Source organism: Mastigoproctus giganteus, chromosome 10, assembly GCF_048544385.1.
Source record: "Mastigoproctus giganteus isolate SK-2022 chromosome 10, ASM4854438v1, whole genome shotgun sequence".
Classification (NCBI taxonomy): domain Eukaryota; kingdom Metazoa; phylum Arthropoda; class Arachnida; order Uropygi; family Thelyphonidae; genus Mastigoproctus; species Mastigoproctus giganteus.
Genome location: NC_143584.1, coordinates 19749415 through 19770661, shown reverse-complemented (window position 1 = coordinate 19770661; position 21247 = coordinate 19749415). Strand labels below are relative to the sequence as shown.

Below are 21247 nucleotides of genomic sequence, written 5' to 3'. Positions count from 1 at the left end.
TAGACTTTTCATACCAACTAAGAAACACTGTTCAAGGGTCGGGCATAAATGGATATCAGATGAATTAATGAGGCTTGCGGCAGAGAAGAAAAATGCATTGGATGCATATAAATTATCAAGCGACACAGAAGTGTACGCAGATATAAGCTAGTCTGTAATCAAGTCACAAAGGAGGTTAGGCAGGCAAAGGCAGATTACGAGAAATCTTTGGCAAAGGATGCAAAGAATTCTATACTTATGTAAACTCTAGAAGGAAGGGGATGAATCAAATTGGTCCACTTAACTTAGATTGTTCAACTATTGATGATCCTGCTCAAGTAGCTGATAAACAATGAGTATTTTGAATCTACGTTCACACATGAGGAGTTATTCAAGGAGGGGAATGCCAGAAGTTTATCAAACTCTAACCGTGAGATAAGTGTTTTTGTAATAACTGAGAGCAAATTGGAGGAGAAATTGTTAAACTTAAACATAAAAAAGGCATCTGGGCAGATGAAATCTATCCAGTTATATTCAAGCAGGTAGCAAGGGAAATAAGGAAACCCTTAGCCATAATTATGAGAGCATCCTTAGAGTAAGGGGAGGTCCTCATGGACTGGAGATGTGCAAATGTATCCCCAATTCACAAAGGGAGTGCAAAGGGTGACACAAATAATTATAGACCTGTTAGTTTAACTTGTGTTCTGTGGAAAATAATAGAGTCACTGGTTAAAGAAGTGGTACAGGATCACCTATAGAAAACTGCAGGAATAATTCAGACACAATGGGTTTGTTAAAGGGAAGTCTTGTTTGACCAATTTGATTGGATACTATGATGTGGTCATAAAGGAACTGGATACTAAAAATAATTTTAATATCATATACTTGGATTTCAGGAAAGCTTTTGATACTGTTGCACATGGAAGATTACTGTACAAATTGGAGCATTATGGCATTAAGGGTAAGATGCTACAATGGATAAAAGGGTGGTTGAGTCGGAGACTGCAGAGAGTGGTAATAAATGGACACTGATCTACGTGGATTAATGTTATTAATGGTGTCCCCCAGGGTTCAGTGCTGGCCCATTGTTGTTTTGTGTATTTATCAATGATATCGATGAAGGAATATCAGGCTTAATGTCCAAGTTTGCAGATGACACAAAGGTTGGCAGGGTTGTTAATGACAGTAAAGACATTATGCTACTGCAATAAGATCTAGAAAAGTTATGCAGATGGTCTGAGAAGTGGTAACTGGAGTTTAACACTGACAAATGCAAAGTACTACATATGGAGTAGCAGTAACCCAAGAGAAAAATATCAACTGTGTGATACTATGCTCAGAGGTGCAGAATGAAAAAGACCTGGGGATAATTGTGCAATCAAATATGAAGTTCTCTGAGATGCAGATGGACTGCCAAAGCAGGTCATGGAGTTTTGTCAATGATATATAGGAATTTTGCTAGCAGAGACAAGGAGGTGATTATCCCTTTGTATAATGCAATGGTTAGGCCACACCTCGAGTACTGTGTACAGGTCTGGAGGCCTCATTTTTGGAATGATGTAGAGTTGCTAGAATGAGTACAGAGAAGGGTAAGAAGATTGGCGAGAGGACCAAAGCAGTGTGCCTACGAAGAAAGACTTAAGTTCTGCAAGTTGCAGCGTCTGGAGACTTGGCACTTGCAAAGTGATCTGATTGACATGTATAAGGCCTTGAATAGTTTGAGCAGGCCGAATGCTGATGGGGCATAGATTCAAATTGAGGAAAGACACTTGTAGAATAGATGTACGTAAGTTTACCTTCAGCCAGCAGGTAGTTGATTGCTGGAACAGACTTCCGTCTGTTGTGGAAGTTGAGAATAAAAAAAATTATTATTATTATTTTAGGGTTGCCTGTAGTTGAATACATTAACCCATGTGTTTGTGTCTGTAAATTGCATGTGATCTATGGTCAATTTGCCTGTTTTGCTGGATGAAAAAATACCAGTTTCTGGGGAGAAAAACCTTGGTATCTATGCCTGAGACCGACTAACTCATCCACGGAGTGAAAAAAAAGCCATTAAAGTTCCTCGCGTTATCGATTGTGGAAGTTGATAGCTGACATGAATCAAGGCTGAACTAGACAAACATTTGTAGCGACTGAATGGGTGAAATGGCAAGGATTTTTTTTTTTTTTTTGGCTGATGTTGTATAAGCTTGCTTTCTTGCATCATATGCCTCAACTAATGCTAATTTTGATTTATTGGCCACTATTTCTCTGTAGAGTTGTTTGGTGTACATCACAGTCATTTGGCCTGTAATGCACTCCTACTCTCATTTTTGTTTTCCAATGCTTATGTCACACCAAACTGACTCAACATTGCACCAGCCACCCATGTTGACTGGATTCACTGCCTTAGATTTAATATGCTTCTTAACTAAGACTATAACCCAGCCCCCTCCTGTCCTCCTGCATACACTGTACTCCACATATTAAAATTCTGCATCCCTTATGTCTAGGAGACACCATGTCTCCAATATTCCTACAATGTCTGCATTTGATGACTTAATCAGTACTTCAAATTTACTTACTCTGCTCCTAGCAGTAGTGTACATTCAAGTATACACCGACGAGCCAAAACATTATGACCACCTACCTAATATGATGTTGGTCCTCCACGTGCAGCCAAAACAGTTCGTACTCGGTGAGGCATAGATGCTACAAGATTTCTAAATTTGTCTTGTGGTATCTCGTACCAACACGTAACCAGCAGATTCTTTAACTCCTGTAAGGTCCATAGTTGAGACGCCCCAGATCGGAGTTGCTGTTCCAACACAAACCACAAATGCTCGATAGGATTGATGTCGAGGGAATTCGGAGGCCAGGGCAATACCTGGAAATCTTCCTCATGTTCTGTGAACCAGTCTCGAACAATCTGGGCGGTGTGGCATGCGCATTATCCTGCTGAAAGACGGCACTGCCAGAGGGGAAAACCATTGCCATGAAAGGGTGTACCTGGTCTGCAATGATGTTTAGGTAGGTGGTAGACTTCAGTGTGTCTGGCACCTGGATGACTCGACTCAGCAGAACATCATCCAAAGCATGACACCACTGCCACCAGCTTGAATTCGTCCCACGGTGCATCCTGGCGCCATCCCTTCCGACATAAATGAAGCACATGTTCCCGGACGTCCACATGGTGCAACAGGAAATATGATTCAATTCACCAGACGACCTTCTTCCAATTACTCAAGATCCAGTTTCGATGCTCGTGCGCCCATTGTAGGTGCTGACGCCAGTGTAACATGGTTAGCATGAGCACTCGGAGTGGCCTGCGGCTACGCAGCCCCATTTTCAGCAAGGTTCGATGTACTGTGTGTTGTGACACATTATTCCCATCACCAGCATTCCAATTACCGGCTAATTGTGCTACTGTTGCCACGTACCATCCGGGAGAGTCTTTGCTCACCTCGGGCATCGATGAGCCGTGGTTGTCCAACACCTCGCCGGCGGTTGGTGGGTTTTCCCTCCTCGGACCACTTTCGGTAGGTACTAACCTTGGCTAACCGTGAGCACCCCACCAGCTGTGCCGTTTAGAATATGCTCTGGCCCAGTCTGGCCATTACAATTTAGCCTTTGTCAAACTCGCTGAAGTCCACTGCCTTTCCCATCTGAAGAATAAGAGTAACGCTGATTAACGGAGCTCAGTATCGGGTGTTTTTTGTACTGTGTCCCGACCCGCGCACTCTCTGTAGTTCACCTGCTGTTGCTTCGATTTGCATGACGACCCGCTGGTCATAATGTTTTGGCTCTTCGGGGTACATGCACCTGTTCTTACTCTTAATTACCTAATAGAATCTATATTTTTTTTTGTTCCATGATTATCCACAGCATGTTCCATTAGAAGCAGTTCAATAGGCCGTTGCATATTCCAATGGAACAGTGCAAGAATCACTTTCATCTCTACCTGCTGCTCTAGTTAATCTGTTAGTCTGTGTATCCTGCCAAGCTATCAGTTTTTCAATCCACCTAACGCTGCCTTGATAGCGTTAGTGAATATTCGTGCACTCCTATATAAGTTTGTTCCATTCCTGTAAAAACTGTCTCTTCTATTAAAATACGTAGTCCACGCTAAGGAAAATTCTACCTCGTGAGCTTTGCGCAGTCTCTCCAAGGCTAAATTGAGTGACAAGGCTCTCAACATGTATTCCCTCCTATTGTGTCTCGATAGAATTGCAGACAAAATTTAAAAATTGCAAGTTTAAAATTTAATCCTCATTTGTGTGACATTTTCTGCTGAGAGGGGTTAGCAGAACTGTCATATTTGTCACTTGCTCAGTTATACACTGGTGTTCAAAGAAAGTGCATCACCTAGGAATTTCACATTTCTAACCATTTTTCGCGATGGTATGTTACATTAATGATTAGCATCACGAATGGAAATATAAACAAAAGATATTTATTAATAGTTAAGGCAAAGCTAAGTAATGTTTGACAGGTCCTCTCAAAATGTTCCAAAATGAGCATTTGCAACCTTTATACAACAGTTTTGGTAAACACGACAATTATGGCTGAAATGTTATCGGAAGCCCTAAAATTGCTTAATTTTATCATTTTAAATGGAAAACAAAATGAAAAGTTCACCAGATGCAAACAAACTAATATTTAGTTGACCTGCCTCTGGCCCTGATGACAGCAGCACACCATGAAGGCATTGACAAGATCAATTTCTGAAGATAATGAACTGATAGTTCGTGGTTCCAAACACGAATTATGGCTTCCTAAAGTTCACGAAGGGTCTTTTGTTTCCTTCTGGCAACTGCAGATTCCACACGATGCTAACAGTTCTATATAGGATTCAGGTCCGGGCTATTTTCTGGCCAGCTAAGAGTTATAATCGACCGTTCTTCCAACCATTTTTTCGCCTGTAACAAATGTAAACAAGTTACTGTTGAACCTCTAATGCAGAAATGAAGCTAAAGTAACTACAGAAGTGTCTACTTACATTTTTCGCCCGATGACAAGGAGCAGAGTCGTCTTGAAAGATGCAGTTACTTGGCAGGTTGAAATGGTCTCTAATGTCTTGGCAGCAATTTGCCTTCCAATATAGCCAAGTAACCATTGGCATTTATGGAACCTTTTATAAACTGCAGGTGACCTACTCCGCGATACGAAATGCATCCCAATATCATTTGGCTGGTCAGGAATTTCACTGTAGACACCATACAGTCTGGATGGTATTCTTCCCCAGGTCTACAGCGAATCGTTTGTCTCCCGCCAGAGCCATGCATGTTGAATTTCTTCTCATCTGAGAAAATAACTGATTTCCAGTGCTCGGGAATCGATTTGACATGCTCCTTACACCAAATTAAACGATCTTTTTCATTTTTTGTGTGAGGAGTGGCTTCTTCTTAGGACGACGAGCTACAAGTACATTTTTGAAGAGGCGTCTTCAGACTGTTACTGCACTTGCTACCACTCCTGTATGTACTTCCCATTCTCTTTTCAGCTCACACGAAGAAGCTTTACGATTTTTTAAAGCATTAGCGCTTGAAAACGCGTTCCTGTTTTGGCGTAGAGACTCGTTTGCATCTGGTTCCTTTTTTCCTATCAGCAGAACCAGTATTCTTGAGTTTGGAAAGAAATCTACTCACTGTCGACTGTTTACAAGACGCTCCATAAGGAATATGACGGGAAGGACATCCTTCCTCACGTAATGGAAAATAGCACTCTTTCTTCGTGGCGTCAACTGCATGTAATATCCAGACACAAGCAAGAAATGACTCCAACTCTAGCAGAGCGTGCTTATATAGCACTCTTTCTTCGTGGCGTCAACTGCATGTAATATCCAGACACATGCAAGAAATGACTCCAACTCTAGCAGAGCGTGCTTATATAGCTGAAAGTAACAGATGATGTAATATTACGTCATTACCTACGCGTGTCAATCTTATCTGATGCAATCTGTAAGAAATATTGTCATATACTTACGACAATTACAATTTTAAGGGGTAATGCACTTTCTTTGAACACCAATGTAAATTTTTGTAAACAATAGCATATGAAATTCTGTTTAAGGATAAAATAAATTTAGGAATGGTAAAACTGCTAAAGGCATGATGCAAAGCACTAGCGTAGCTACCCTTTTTCGGGCCCGGAGGCAAAGAAAATGTTCGGGTCCCTACTTAATTAATGAAAATTGCAAAAGCAGGAGACAGCCAAAGACACCGGGCCCCTAAAGGGCCCGGAGGCAATTGCCTTGCCGGCGTACATGGTAGCTACGCCACTGATGCAAAGTGCGCATAAATTGACTTCCGAGATGTTGTTTTTTTGCCTAGCTATGAATGCCTTTTGTATTAACTCAAGAGTTACCTGTTAGAAAAACAAAGCTTTTTATTTTTCTTTTCTTTTATCTTTTTTTTTTTTTTTTTTTTGTAGCGGCTGGCATAGTTCGGTGATCACATTCTAGTATATCATTCTAGTATCATATACTTGGATTTCAGGAAAGCTTTTGACACTGTTGCGCATGGAAGACTACTGTACAAATTGGAGCAGAATGGTATTAAGGGTAAGTTGCTACAATGGATAAAAGGATGGTTAAGTGGGAGAAGACAGAGGGTGGTAATCAATGGGTGCTGCTCTTCGTGGACTAATGTTATTAGTGGAGTCCCACAGGGTTCGGTGTTGGGGCCACTGTTGTTTTGTATATTTATCAATGATATTGATGAAGGTATATCAGGCTTAATGTCGAAGTTTGCAGATGACACGAAGGTTGGCAGGGTTGTTAATGACAGTAATGGCAGTGTGCTACTGCAACAGGATCTAGATAATTTGGGCAGATGGGCTAAGAAGTGGCAACTGAAGTTTAACCTTGACAAATGCAAAGTACTGCATATGGGTAGAAGTAACCCCAGAGAAACGTACCAACTGTGTGGTACTACACTTAAGGTGGTAGAAAATGAAAAAGACCTGGGAGTAATTGTGCAGTCAGATATGAAGTTTTCTGAGCAATGTAGACAGGCTGCTAGGGCAGGTCATGGGGTTTTGTCAATGATATATAGGAATTTTGCTAGCAGGGAAAAGGAGGTGATTGTCCCTCTGTATAAGGCAATGGTCAGGCCACGCCTTGAGTACTGCGTACAGGTCTGGAGGCTTCATTTTAGGAAGGATGTAGATTTGCTTGAGCGTGTACAGAGAAGAGCAACACGATTGGTGAGGGGAATGAAGGGATCCTCTTACCAAGAGAGGCTTAAGTTCTGCAAATTGCAGTGGCTGGAGACTAGGCACCAGAGTGGTGATCTGATTGAGGTCTATAAGGCCTTGAATGGGTTGAGCACGCTGAATTCTGATGGGATCCTCCCACTTGTTCAGAATACGAACCTACGGGGACATAAGTTCAAATTAAGAAAGGATAGATGTAGAATAGATGTGCGGAAATTTGCCTTTAGCCAGCGGGTGGTTAATTGCTGGAACAAACTTCCATCTGTCGTTGTGGAAGTTGATAGGTTAAATAAATTTAAGGAGGAACTGGACAGGCAATTGGAGGGTATGGTGTGATTTTTTTTTTTTTTTTTTTTTTTGGCTGATGCTGCATAAGCTCCTACACTGCTTTCTTGCATCAAGTGCCACTACTACTACTACTATATGACCATTAGCTTATGTGGCTAATTCCTTATTTTCTATTTATGTAGTATAGTATAAATTGAATTCTCTGTAAACGTTTCATTTGTAAGTGTGGGATCATTATAAGAAGTTAATAATTTTGAAATGAAGTACTGATGTGGAATGTTTTGATTTTAAAGTACGGCACACACACACACACAAAAAGCTATAGTAACGATGTATTTTCCATTTTTAAACAGTCACTGAAGGCAAAATAGTAAACTAAAAATAAAATAAGAAACGCATGCGAAATGAGATTTGCTTATATAATAACGCTTGCCAAATCGTCTTTTTGGTCATTGTGTATTTATTTAAAAATTGAAAAAAATTGGTTCAGTTCTATTTTCGGCTATAACACAATTCGCTTATAACGCGGACGTCAAGTTGTCTATACACCTGCGTTATATCGAGGCTATATATATATATATACAGTATCACAGAGTAGTAATACTGTGTGATATATATATATAGTCCTCGGTGGTAAACTATATGGCAACTGTGGTGGCAGTTGACGTAAAGATTGCAGACACTCAAACGATAAGTTACCAATGATTTTGAATTATAGAAGACTTCTAACAAATTCGTTCAGTATAGCGACGATTTATTCTAGAGAGTTAAAGTTAGAGCTGTTAAAATTTATTTTATGTTTTTTTACAAACTAAATTTCTATCTGTATTTTTTGAAACTTTAACCATTTTATTTATAAGCACGCGTACGGGGGTTGCTAGCTTCTCAGACAAATGAAAAGTAACGAAGTTCTCGTAGTATTACGTAATCTTGGACAATTATCTTATGCAAGAGCATTGGAAATTCAAAATGAAACTGCTCGCAAATTATTGGACTCACTGTCGTCTAGAAACAAATTTCTCGATACATTGTTAATCGTAGAACACCACCCTGTGTTTACTGTTGGAGTGCGTGGTGAATACGCAGATGATGAGCGACAACGGTTGGAGTCTCGGGGCGCTGAGTTTTTCAGAACTAATAGGGGTGGTTTAATTACATTTCATGGACCTGGACAGTTAGTTGCTTATCCAATATTATATCTAGGAAATTATCATTCTAAAAGTATCAAATGGTACGTGAAATCTTTAGAAGATTGCGTAGTGACAACATGCCGGAAGTTTGGGATACCAGCTTCTGCATCAGAATTCGGATACGAACCAAAATATACGGGTGTGTGGGTAGGAGATAAAAAGATTGCAGCAATAGGTAAGAATTCTAAATTGTATCCCCATTCCCCTAGAAGTTGATTGAGTGTGCAGAATTAATAAATTCCAGAGAACTCGGGAAATCCATGTACATAAAATTTACTTGCTATATGTAAGAAACACTAAACTACGAGAAGTGAAATACTTATTATCATTAGCTATATGATGCAAGGAAGCCTGAGGCTTATGCCGCACCTGCCAAAAAAAAAAAAAAATCCCGAGTTACCCTGAGAGAGAGAGAGAAAAGTAGAAGGGAATTTTCCCCCAGGGGCTCACATCTGGTGAGTATGGGCTTGGCACACCCAGGGTCCTGAGCTGGATATCATCATTCTTCTCCTTCCTGGTGATTCCCTTCTGCTTTTGTCTCTCTTTCTCTCAGGGTAACTAGGGAATTTTTTTTTTTTTTTTTTTTTGGCTGATGCAGCATAAGCCTCCGGCTTCCTTGCACCACATAGCTGCTAATAATAATAATAATAATAATTACCAAGAAAGAGAAGAATGATGATATCCAGCTCAGGACCCTGGGTGTGCCAAGCCCATACCAGATGTGAGCCCCCCGGACATATATTTAGTTTATTGTTATTCTTGCAGACAAATTTCCAGTACGATGAATTGCTAATTGTTAATTTGGCTACATGTTAGGGAATTCTTTAAAAATTATGTTAGCACAAAATCAAAGCTAAACCCATATGTAAATAGAGTGCACTCAAATAAGTGTGCCGACAATGAGTTTTTATTATTATTATCATCATCATCATTAGCCATATGGTGAAAGGAAGTCCGAGGTGTTTGCTGCACCAGCAAAAAAAAAAAAAAAAAAAATCCTGAGAGAGAGAGAGAACAAGGGTTAGAAGTAGAAGGGAATCACCAAGAAGAACGATGATATCCAGCTCAGTACCCTGGGTGTGCCAAACCCATACTCATCAGTTGTGAGCCCCTGGAATTAATAATAAATAAATTTTATGAGATTTAGACACATGAAAGTTTCATTAGCATTTTTTTTTAGCATTAGTAGAGGCATTTGATGCAAGAAAGCAAGCTTATGCAGCATCAGCCAAAAAAAAAGAAAAAAAAAAAACCCACTTCCACTTCACCCCTCTGTTCGTTCAAAATACCTGTCCAGCTGAGCCTTAAACTTATTTAGGCTATCAACCTCCACCACAAGGGATGGAAGTCTGTTCCACCAACCAACCACCCGCTGGCTAAAGGCAAATTTCCGCACGTCTATCCTACATCTGTCTTTCCTCAATTTGAATTTATGCCCTCTCAGGTGATTATTCTGAGCTAGAGGAAGAATCCCATCAGCATTGAGCATGCTTAAACCATTCAAGGCTTTATACACCTCTATCAGATCACCTCGCTGGTGCCCAGTCTCCAGACACTGTAATTTGCAAAACTTAAGCCTTTCTTCGTAAGAGCACCCCTTTGTTCCATTCACTAATCTTGTTGCCCTTCTCTGTACTCGTTCCAGCAGATCTTGAAATGAGGCCTCCAGACCTGTATACAGTACTCTAGGTGTGGCCTGACCATTGCCTTATACAATGGAATAATCACCTCCTTATCCCTGCTGGAAAAATTCCTGTATATCATTGACAATACTCCATGAGCTACTCTTGCAGCCCGTCTGCACTGCTCAGAGAACTTCATATCTGCCTGCACAACCACCCCCAAGTCCCTTTCATTCTCTACCACTGTCAGTGTAGTACCACAGAGTTGATACGTTGCTCTGGGGTTGCTGTTTCCCATGTGTAGTACTTTACATTTGTCAATGTTAAACTTCATTTGCCACCTCTCAGCCCATCTGCTCAACCTTTCCAGATCCTGTTGCAGCAGCATAGTGTCAGTAGTGTCCTTGACAACCCTGCCAACCTTTGTATCGTCTGCAAACTTGGACATTAAGCTTGATATACCATCATCAATATCATTTATAAATACAGAAAACAATAATGGACCCAACACTGAGCCCTGAGGGACTCCACTAATAACATTAGTCCACGATGAGCAGTGTCCATTGATTACCACTCTCTGTCTTCTCCCCCTCAACCACCCCTTTATCCCAAGCAGCAATTTGCCTCCAATGTCACACTGCTCCAATTTGTGTAGCAGTCTTCCATGTGCAACAGTATCAAAAGCCTTTCTAAGATCCAAGTATATAATATCAAAGTTATTCCCTGCATCCAGTTCTTTTGTGACTGCATCATAGTATCCAATCAAGTTGGTCAGGCAAGACTTCCCCTTAACAAAACCATGCTGTGTCTGAGCTATAACTGAAGTCTTGTCTAAATGATCCTGCGGTGCTTCTTTAACCAGTGCCTCCATTAATTTTCCGGGAACAGAAGTTAAGCTCACAGGTCTATAATTACTTGTGTCAGCCTTTGATCCTCCTTTGTGAATTGGGGTCACATTTGCACATTTCCAGTCTATGGGTACCTCCCCTGAGTCCAAGGAAGCTCTCATAATTATGGCTAAGGGTTTGCTTACTTCCTTTGCTGCCTCCTTTAATATAACTGGATAGATCCCATCCACCTCGGGTGCCTTTCTTGTGTTTATCTTCAACAGTTTCTCCTCCACTTTACTCCCAGTTATTTCAAGATTCTGTAGCTTACTGCTAGAGTTGAATACACCTCTGGCATTCCCCTTGCTGAATAACTCCTCATGTGTGAATGTCGATGCAAAATATTCATTTAGTTTGTTAGCTACCTGAGCAGGATCATCAACAGTTGACCCATCAATATCAAGTGGACCAATCTGATTCATCCCCTTCCTTCTAGAGTTTACATAAGTAAAGAACTCTTTGCTGTTTTTCTTTGCATCCCTTTCATAGTTTCTGTTTTATGAGGTTTAAAAATTTCTGTTTTTTGAGGTTTACAAACCCAGTATATGTGAACACCCGAAGTGAATATATATCACATTGAGACCCATGTATTGGTTTCTTCAACGTCTTATTTTGATTCAGAGAACTCGCCAAATGCATGTATGAAAATATGATAAACTATAAGTAAAATTAACTAAAAACTAGGTGTAGAAGCCGATTTTAAAAATAGTATAGCACGTGTGCATATTACTAAAAAAACGCAGATTTTTACCAAATAATGTTTGGTAAAACAGTATAAAAAAACTCAAATACAGAGACAGAAATCTGCTTCTTAAAGTTATTATTATAATTAGCCATGTGGTGCAAGGAAGCCTGAGGCTTTTGCTGCACCAGCCAAAAAAAAATTTCTAAGTTACCCTGAGAGAAAGAGAAAGAGTGAGTCAGAAGTAGAAGGAAATCACCAAGAAAGGTCCTGAGCATGATGATATTCAGCTCAGGACCCTGGGTATGCCATGCCCATACTCATCAGATGTGAGGTCCTAAAGTTGAATCAAAGCCGGCACAATCTGGAATGGTAATTTGGGCAAGAAAGTTCTTTAGCCTTCCGTTCTTTGCACACCTAAATGAAATGCAGTTTCTTGTGTGGCATCCATTCGATTCTTTGTTTATATTATAAAATTTAATTTTAAATTTTAGCTTTTTTGTTGAATTAGAAAGTCTTTAATTAAGATTTTCATAATTTATTTTGCTCTTCATTGCTTCTTCTGCAGCATTTTTTTTTTTGCTGATGCTGTATAAACTTGCTTTCTAGCATCATTTACCACCACCACTACTAATAATATATATATATATATATATATATATATATATTTTAGGTGTTTCAAAATTGTTTAATTTCTTCAAATGCAAAGAACTTACCCCAGGGGCTCATATCTGGTGAATGTGGGCTTGGCACACCCATGGTCCTGAGATGCACATCATTCTTCTCTTTCTTGGTGATTCTCTCTCTCAGGGTAACTCGGGAATTTTTTTTTTTTTTTGACTGGTGCAGCATAAGCCTTAGGCTTCCTTGTACCATGTGGCTGGTATTAATAATAATAATAAAGGTCACATAAGGTGAGTTAAACTCCTCATATTTTTGTTATTAAAATTAGCATAGTGCTAGTACAAACAAGATTACTTTTATTTAGAATTATTGATTGATTAATTTTTAATTAACACTTACAAAGCCTTTTTAAAACAATGTTTGACTTGTGCCAATTAATTTGTTTAGTTTCATTCAGAAATATTTAAAGTATCCCCTCAGCATTAATTTTCAGACAAAAGAAAACTCTAAATGGGCATTTAAAAAAACTGACAATATAATATTTTATAGTGTAAATAATAATGAGAAAGTATTCATGAAATTCATCTGTAGGCAACAGCAGATTTAAACCTAAATGGCAGTTTGGGCCTTGAAATTACTATATCTATAACACCGAAGCATTTACTTACAATGCAATTTTCAGTTAGTCAATCCTTAAAAAAATGTTTATATTTTGTGCCAGTAGGTATACAAAATATAACTCATAATAAATGTTGATGCTTGTTACCAGTTTATGTTTCTTGTAAATTGGAGAATATAATCACAAATTCACATAACAATTTGACCCTGTGGTCAAATTAACTTATTTTATAACATTATTCAAAAAATTAATCTCTGTTGTCATTCTGTGAGCTGTATAATGATTTTATTTTCAGTCTATAAATATCTAATGCTGAAATGCTACTGTAAATGCAATCATACTGGTATAATATATAGTATATAGGTACTGAATATGTATATAAACATAACAGTATACAGTGGGTCATAAGGCCAAAATAACTTATAAAGACTAAAATAGCCTGTGTAGGTCTACATTGCCATACCCTGGAAATAAACATATAATTAGTAATAATATAGAATACAATAATGATTATGTAGCCAATTATTGATCTGTAGATACATTGAAAGGAAACTTGGCCCACTGTATACTGTTATGTATGTTATATATGTTCAGTACCTATATATTATACTTTTACCATAACTATATCACAGACTGATGTAATGTTCAATCTACTATTGATGGCATTAATCTGATCTAATGTAACTTTTACATTTATCCCAATTATTCTTTATATATATATATATATATATATATATATATATATATATATATATATATATATATATATATATATTATGTGTATTTAAAGTGAGAAAAAAATGAGGAAGATAGAGAGTGATGGAAGGTAACAAAAAAAATATGTATAATAAAGAGATAAATAATTATTGGTTACTGCCTATCCCCTTCTATCACTCTTTATCTCCCTCATTTTATTTCTCATTTTATTGTCCATGCTCTGCATAGGTTTAGCATTTTCTGTCTTTGACTGCACTAACTACTTCTCCATTTTCCTGCCTTCTTGTTTCCACTTTTTCATTATTCTATTCAACATATATTTATTTATTTAATCTGTTTATTGCTCTGCCAAAGAGCCACCCCCTGGACATCAGGAAGCTAGGGGGGGGTGATATTTACATACAGAGGTTAAGACAGGGACATGTGTCCGGCAGTTACATGGAGCACATGTATGCTTAACCCGAAAGGTACGGAACTTACAATGTTTATTATTTTACATGATTGAAAGAATTATAGGACATTATTTTCTCAAAAGTGCTATAAATTACAAAACCATGAGAGAAATGTACAAAATATAGAGAAATGAGGCAGTCCTTCACCGGTTGTTGCACGAGGTATCTCTTCAATCTTGACTGTAATAGTGCTCACAGCCAGGCATCTTTGGAGTAGTAGATTCTAAGAGAGAGGACCAGTGATGGCTTCACTTTATTTTCCTTTTCACCCATCTTTAACGGGATGCATTGTGGTGGCATTTTCCTTCGTGGCGTCTCATAAGTGTACGTTTGCATATGTGTCCTTTAGCTTCTGACGTCTGTATGTATGCTGCTCGCAGAATCTATCCAAGTTGATGGCTAGATTGTTCATCAAATCTACTGTCGTGTTTCCTGGGAACATGCATCTCAATCCTTTCAGGTTGTTGAAACTGATTGTGAGTGGGAGCCTTGGTTCCATTTGATTCCTTCCGGCAATGCAGGGAGTTTTTATTAGATCAGTAATGTCAGAGGCATCGAGTCGTCTTGAGATTAGTCTGGAAAGTGTAAGAAGGTTTGCTGCCACAATCTGTTGTTTCCATGGGGTGACTTCCAGATTTATGTAGAACTGAGCCCTAGAAATGGTGTATTGGTTGCCAGTCCACCAGTTAAGCCATTTCAGGAGCCAGTATTCCAGGCTGAGGAACTTGTTAAAGTGTGTTGTGGGAGTAGAGGACCAAATGGTTGTGGCATAGAGAGGTATGGGATAGACACATCGGACAACATATTTCTTTACCAGGTCGGCGTCATGAATTCCTGTTAGTTCCTGGCAGATCGCCCACATAGCGGAGTACAATTTGGTTTTTGTGTTCAGGAAGTGAGCCTGGAATTCAGCCCCTCATCCCATACTAATCCGAGATCTTTGTGTGTTTTAACTTTTTGAATGGGTGATCCATTGATGGTAAGATTAATGTCATTGCGTGCTTTCTTCCAGGTGAAGGACATTTGAGCTGTCTTTGCTTGATTAATCTGTAGTCCGATGGAAGCCAAATATTGTTGGAGGTTATGTATGGTTTTACTTGCCTGCAAGGTAGTGCTAAGGACCTGAGTTTGGTCAGAAGATGTCTGGAGCCCTTCCTGGCATCCCAGGAAGGGCTCCAGACCTGCGGCAAATAGGGTTGGTGATAGGACTCCCCCTTGTGGGACACCCCTATTAGTAATGCAAGTTGTCCGAAATCTGCGATGTGAGACGATGAGATGTCTATGCTCCAGGATTTATTTAATGATACTGAGAGTCTTTCCAGTGATGTTAAAGTACTGCTGGAGAATGGTGATTAGAGCTGTTATGTCTATTTTGTCATAGGCTGCTTTTATGTCAAAGAAAATAACATCAAGCTGTGTCCTGTTCTTGAGGGCTTTCTGGATTCTGGTAAGGGTGTCTAGGAGGTTGCTGTTAGTAGATCTCCCCTTAATCACGGTGTGGAAGCACGGAGGCCTGTGATTGAAACAGTGGTCTGCAATGGTGGGCTGGATTGCTTTTTCAAATATTTTGAGGAACCCACCGCTCATGGCAATAGGCCTGAAATCTTGAGGCTGCTTGGGGTCCCTGCATTTAGGGACTGGCCAAACAAAGTAGTATTCCAGATATTTGGAATCTCTCCACTTTCTAAGATTTTATTGAAAATATGGACTAGGGGGTCTATAATATATGAACTGCAGATTTTGATTAGAAACAGGCCGACCGGGCTAGCCGAGTGGGTAAAGTACCTGCCCGGCAACCCAAAGGTCGCGGGTTCGATTCCCGCCTCGGGCTTGGATCAAAGTACTGCAAAAACCTTGGGAGGTACAATATGGCCACAGAAGCCGATGCGCCAACAACTACCAAATCAAAAAAAAAAAAAAAAAGATTAGAAACAGAGGAAACTGGTCGGGACCCACAACAGCTTTCAGTTGAAGTTTTTTGACGATCTCCATCAGATGGTTTCGGGTTATGAGTGATATTGGAGGTTTGCAGGGAGGGCCAAAAAGTGTAACAGGGGGTGGAGCATGTGACTGGTCGGTCTGTTGAAAAGTGAGCTCAGTCCATTCTTGAAATATTTCTTCCTTCATAGTGATTTGCTTATGGCTCTGTTGCTGGAGTCTTTTAGATCTTTTCAGCTTATCCAGGGCAAATTGGTTGCAGACAAGTCATTTTTATCTTAAGAAGAGAGCCCTTGCCTTTTTATAGGCGCTGAAATTTTCTGCATCAGCTGATTTTCTCTCTCATCGGTAAGCCTTCTGCTTCTGGAGGAAAGTTTGCTTGATTGTTTGGTTAAACCATACAGAGGTTCTGGAGGTGATACGTATTTCTTTTGCAGCTCCCTCTTTGGCTATTCCATAAAGCTCTTCAGCTAGGTTGCTTAGGGCTATGTCAGGAGGGACAGTAAACAGGTGTGTCCAGTTGAATTCTCTGAGATGTCTGAGGATGATTTCTGGTTTCAGGAATTTTGTAGAAAAGGTTAGTTCTCTCTCAGGTTGGTTTTCTTTCCTGGGCAAGTGATGATTGTGATTTTTTTGTAAGTCGATTTCACATGTGATAGGATTGTGGTCAGAGTAGAATTTAAGAGAGGTGATCATAGAGATACTGTCAAGATTATGGAATACGAGGTCAAGTGTGCTATTACCTCTGGTTGGGCTCGTAATAATTTGCACGAGGCCCAGGGAAACAAATATGGCGTCCAATTCTTTCCTGGCTTCTTCATAGGGTAGTGTAGGCATGTTGAAGTCACCGGTCACATGGTTTTGAGGTTTGTTTCTAAGTTTGTGGCTATCCAGTTATCTAGCTCCACTCTTGAATCTTCAGTATGATCTGGGAGAAAATATATTACACAGACTTGAATCTGGGTATCATTGAATGATAACACTGTGGAAAGAGATTCAAAGTTAATGTTTGGCTGGTTTTAGTTTTAGTGGGTTGAAAATGTTCTCTGAACACCAGTGCGACTCTACTTCCTCTTCTGACATCTCTAGAATTCTCTCGAGATCTATACCTTGTTGGCTGCATGAGTGTATCTAGGTGATTGCTCTTGGGTAACCATGTTTCTGTGATAAATATAATTTTATATTCTTCCATGAGGAGCTGGGATTGAAGTATGTTTAGTTTGTTGGTGAGACTTTTGACATTTTGGATGAAACAACTGAGCTGAAGGCATTTCAGGTTCATATGTTCCTGATCTGTTGGTTGCTATGTCGAATTGTTAATTTCGTTGGTGGAGAAATTTTCTCTATGAACCCTGTCAATGAATGGTTTAACCAGGGTTCCTGGCGGCCAGATTTTGGGATCTAGAATTATGCTTTGTTTATCCGGAGGACAGAAAATGACAAATGAGGTATAACTTGGGCATCTTCTTTTGACGGGTTTCACTTCTACCTGTGCTGCGAACTCGGTGTCCAACATCATCTTGATGTTTTCGCCCGTTGTAGCTGGGCTCAATCTTGAGACGAAAATTTTCCTGTGAGTTGGTACAGCAGTGATGTTATAAATGGCGTTGTGAGTGTTGGTCTCTTCGAGGTATCGATGATCTGGTGTCTGGTAAATAGTTATTTGCATGAGGAACATTGATGCCTGGGTCAATTGATTGAACCACAGCAGCTAATTGTGGGTTTAACTGCCTGACAAGAGGAGAGGGAGGTTTAACTACTGACTTTGAGGTTAACCTGTCGTGCTTTTCTGGGTGCATCTTTACCACCTTAGCATATGTCTGGTGGGAGGGCTTGAAGGGTCACCCCAGTTGTTATTCTGGGGGTTATCTGAAGGCTGGCTCTGGAAGCTTCGTGATTTTGTACTTTGACTGATGATAGTTGCTAGGTTGTTCTCTTGTGCCAGTTCACCAGATGCCTCCACTGGGAAATGCTGCTGCCTTGGGAGTGCGGTTGACAATGAGGTGTGATTCACTGGGGTGTGTGTTTGGAGAATTGATTCTCTAGTGCTCAGTGGTTGGATATCCTCAGAAAAATGGTAAGAGAGGACTGGCATTTCTATCCTAATGGCGTCAGGTGAGTTTCTGCATCCTGCTGGTTGAAAAGAGCCCCACTTGGGGATGTTCGTATTAAGATCCTGGTTCAGTTCTGTTATATCAAAATCAACTTGAGACGTGGTTTCGTTATGTCGACTCCTGAGGCGTTCAACAGATTTAGGAGAGTTCTGAAGGTACTGAGATTCCAAAATAAGTGGGTGTCAATGTTTACTAGCTGTGATTTTAGGTGGTAGATTTTTGTCAGTATCTGTTGGTTCTGCTCGCAAAGTGAGTGCATCTCTTCTATTAATATATCATGATTAGATTGGATGGTATTACTATCTACAGCCCGATCCAAATTGTTCTGTTGAGTTAACTGTACGTTATATGTGTCTAAAACTTCAGTGATAAAGTTGCGAAAATTGTGGACTGTGTGGGCCTGTGAGATGGTTACTTGAGGTGTTAAGTTTTCTTCTTGAGTGAGATGTTCAAGGTTTGATGTGGCTAATTCTGGGTCTCCTATTAGTTCCTCATCAGTTGGAGTTGTCGATTCAGTAACATCCATGTTGGGCAAAGTCTCCTGTTGTGTTTCTTCAGGAGTTATGTGTTGCGTTGGAGTTATGCAAATTATCTTCATTTGTTGTATCTTCTGTAGGAAGATCTGTGTTGTGAATAGTAGAGGTATGTTTTCTACGTGCTTCACAGATCCGTGCATGTCTTCTTTGCTTATTTAATTTCTTTTGTGAGGGGGTAAGACAGGAGCTACAAATTTTCAGGTTGCATCGACAAGTTAAATCAGCTTCCTTATTTAATTGACAGATGGCACACGTGGTTGGGTGCTGAGTGTGTTGTTCGTCCTGCCTATTCTTATTTTATTATCCTGTTGAATTTTGAGCACTTGGAATCTGATTGCATTATGCAGCAGATACTGTTCAGCGAAAGGAATGTATTTGTTTACGCCCTCTCTTGCTGAAGGCAGTCGGGGGTGGCGGTGGACTGCTGTTGTTGGGATAAGCTTCCTGAGGGGTGACGACCTTGTGCTGACCTTGATTATATCCGTACGCTTGGTGATTTGTTATTGTAGTATGTTCATAAAGAGGGCAAAGATAAAGCAGTGGGTGAGTGGCTAATATAAAAATAATAATAAAAGTTTACCTGTTGGAAGACCTGTGGAAAATTAGTAGCTGACGAGTGAGGCTTTCCTGATCAGTACAGTCTTTAGCTGGCGTTCCTATGTGAACTAGAACTACTTGAAATTATGGATTAATGGGGAGCACTCAAATAATCGACCACACCGTGGACGGTTGCCGGGAAAGGTTTTTCATATATAGAACTTATATACCATATATTATTTATAATTCAACCAGCATGGTGCTGGTTTTGAATTTCATTGTAGCAAGTTATTTTATTTAGAAGAATGTACTGATTTTTAATATCCTGTATATCCCTACAGAATTGTAGAGTCATCTCAAAAATGAATTTTATTGCTACCTTTGTTCATCATGGTTTACTTTTTTTTTTTTTCAGGAGTTCAAGGAACAAGGTATGTAACGAGGCATGGTATTGCAATGAACTGTAACGTTGATCTAAAATGGTTTGATCTTATTGAGCCCTGTGGAATTCCAGACAAAGGGGTAACCTCTCTTTCCAATGAACTTGGCCGAGTTACTACAGTTACCGAAGCTTTGGATCCATTCCTCAAGGCTTTCAGGACTAAATTTCATTGTAGCTTTATACCATACAAAGATGTTGCACATGAAAATAATTAACTTTTAGTATGATATAATTTTAATTATTTTTAATTTATTTATATCATAGTTAAAATATTTCAGGATTTTTTTATTTTTCGCAGGCTGTTCTAAAAGTTCTGTTATTCAGGAATAAGAATATCTTTCTTCTTACAGGTTTTGGCCACCAAAGAAATCTTTGTGATAGTCAGTACCATGCATTGTGTTCAGCTTGCCACAAAATGTAATTGAAATGTTTCTCTCCTTAAAACAATGTAAATATTACAAATTAAACTGTCTACATTTTTTGGCTGTATACAGGTTGTTTTGAAATATACATTTGCTACAATGTAGTCGGACTTTATATATCACAATTCTTCTTTCTTGTTCCTGTGGCAAACTTTTTATGGTTTCCTAATATCATTTAATATTTCTTATTTGATATAGGTTTATCGGTTGTACCACAGCTTTAGTATATTCCTGTGTATATAGCAAAACCTGTATATGCAGAAATATACTGTCACTTTTTTATGAGGATAACCCCTTCAGAGAAAAGGCTCATTCAAAGTCTTGATTAAAACAGATGGATGTATTTCCTTCAGTTGTTTAAGACAGTAAGACAGTAGTGGTGAGCCAATGGTACATGTACTATTGGTTAACTGCTAGTGGATTGGTGAAGTTCTTTTCAAGCACATAAGAGCTTGCAAATTTTCTGTGCTACATGTTGCATAGTAGGGATTATGACTTAAGCTTATTTTTTTTCAAGAGCACTTGAGTACTACCTTCTCTGGAGGTTCATATGACACCCTAGTGATGTTTTTATTCACTGACCAGGCTGGAGGAAGCCTGTTGAGTGAATAAAAGACTTTCAGACTGTGGCAGTTACTTCCCAGGTCCTGTTTGGATGAAAAGCCTTGTTTGCAGGTGCTGTGCATTATTTTCAAAGACTATTAAATTGAAGTATGCTGAATTGAATGTTTCATGAATTTAAATTTTCAGTATACTGGGGAGTTGTTGAACCAAGGTGAACCACACTAACAAACATAAACAACTCCCACTTTAATAAGTAATTAGCCCTGTCTCTTTTTTTATAGATAACATGAAAGTAGGGTATGGGTAAAGATTAATAGAAATTACCTGTGCTCTTCACACCATAATTAAATCATTTATTATTCAGTAATATGGTACAGAACCTTTACTGGAACCTTCCAGTAAGGATGCTGTAACTTATTGCTTAATGAATGATTTTA

At 39.3% G+C, this 21247-nt stretch overlaps 1 protein-coding gene across 1 annotated transcript; it reads left to right on the top strand.

Annotated features, from left to right (window-relative positions):
* The first annotated feature begins 8108 nt into the window (after positions 1-8108).
* Lipt2 (Lipoyl(octanoyl) transferase 2) lies at positions 8109-20350 on the top strand. Its single transcript, XM_090382628.1, has 2 exons — positions 8109-8829; positions 19798-20350. The coding sequence occupies exons 1-2, from the start codon at positions 8358-8360 to the stop codon at positions 20037-20039; spliced, it is 714 nt and encodes a 237-aa protein (XP_090238754.1). The 5' UTR covers positions 8109-8357; the 3' UTR covers positions 20040-20350.
* Positions 20351-21247: the final 897 nt, after the last annotated feature.

What these genes read in the sequence shown, in the direction of transcription:
- Lipt2 (XM_090382628.1), top strand. Translation starts at nt 8,358, where the DNA reads ATGAAAAGTAACGAAGTTCTCGTAGTATTACGTAATCTTGGACAATTA. An exon ending in TAAAAAGATTGCAGCAATAG is followed by an intron (nt 8,830 to 19,797) that starts GTAAGAATTCTA and finishes TTTTTTTTTCAG; the next exon opens with GAGTTCAAGGAACAAGGTAT.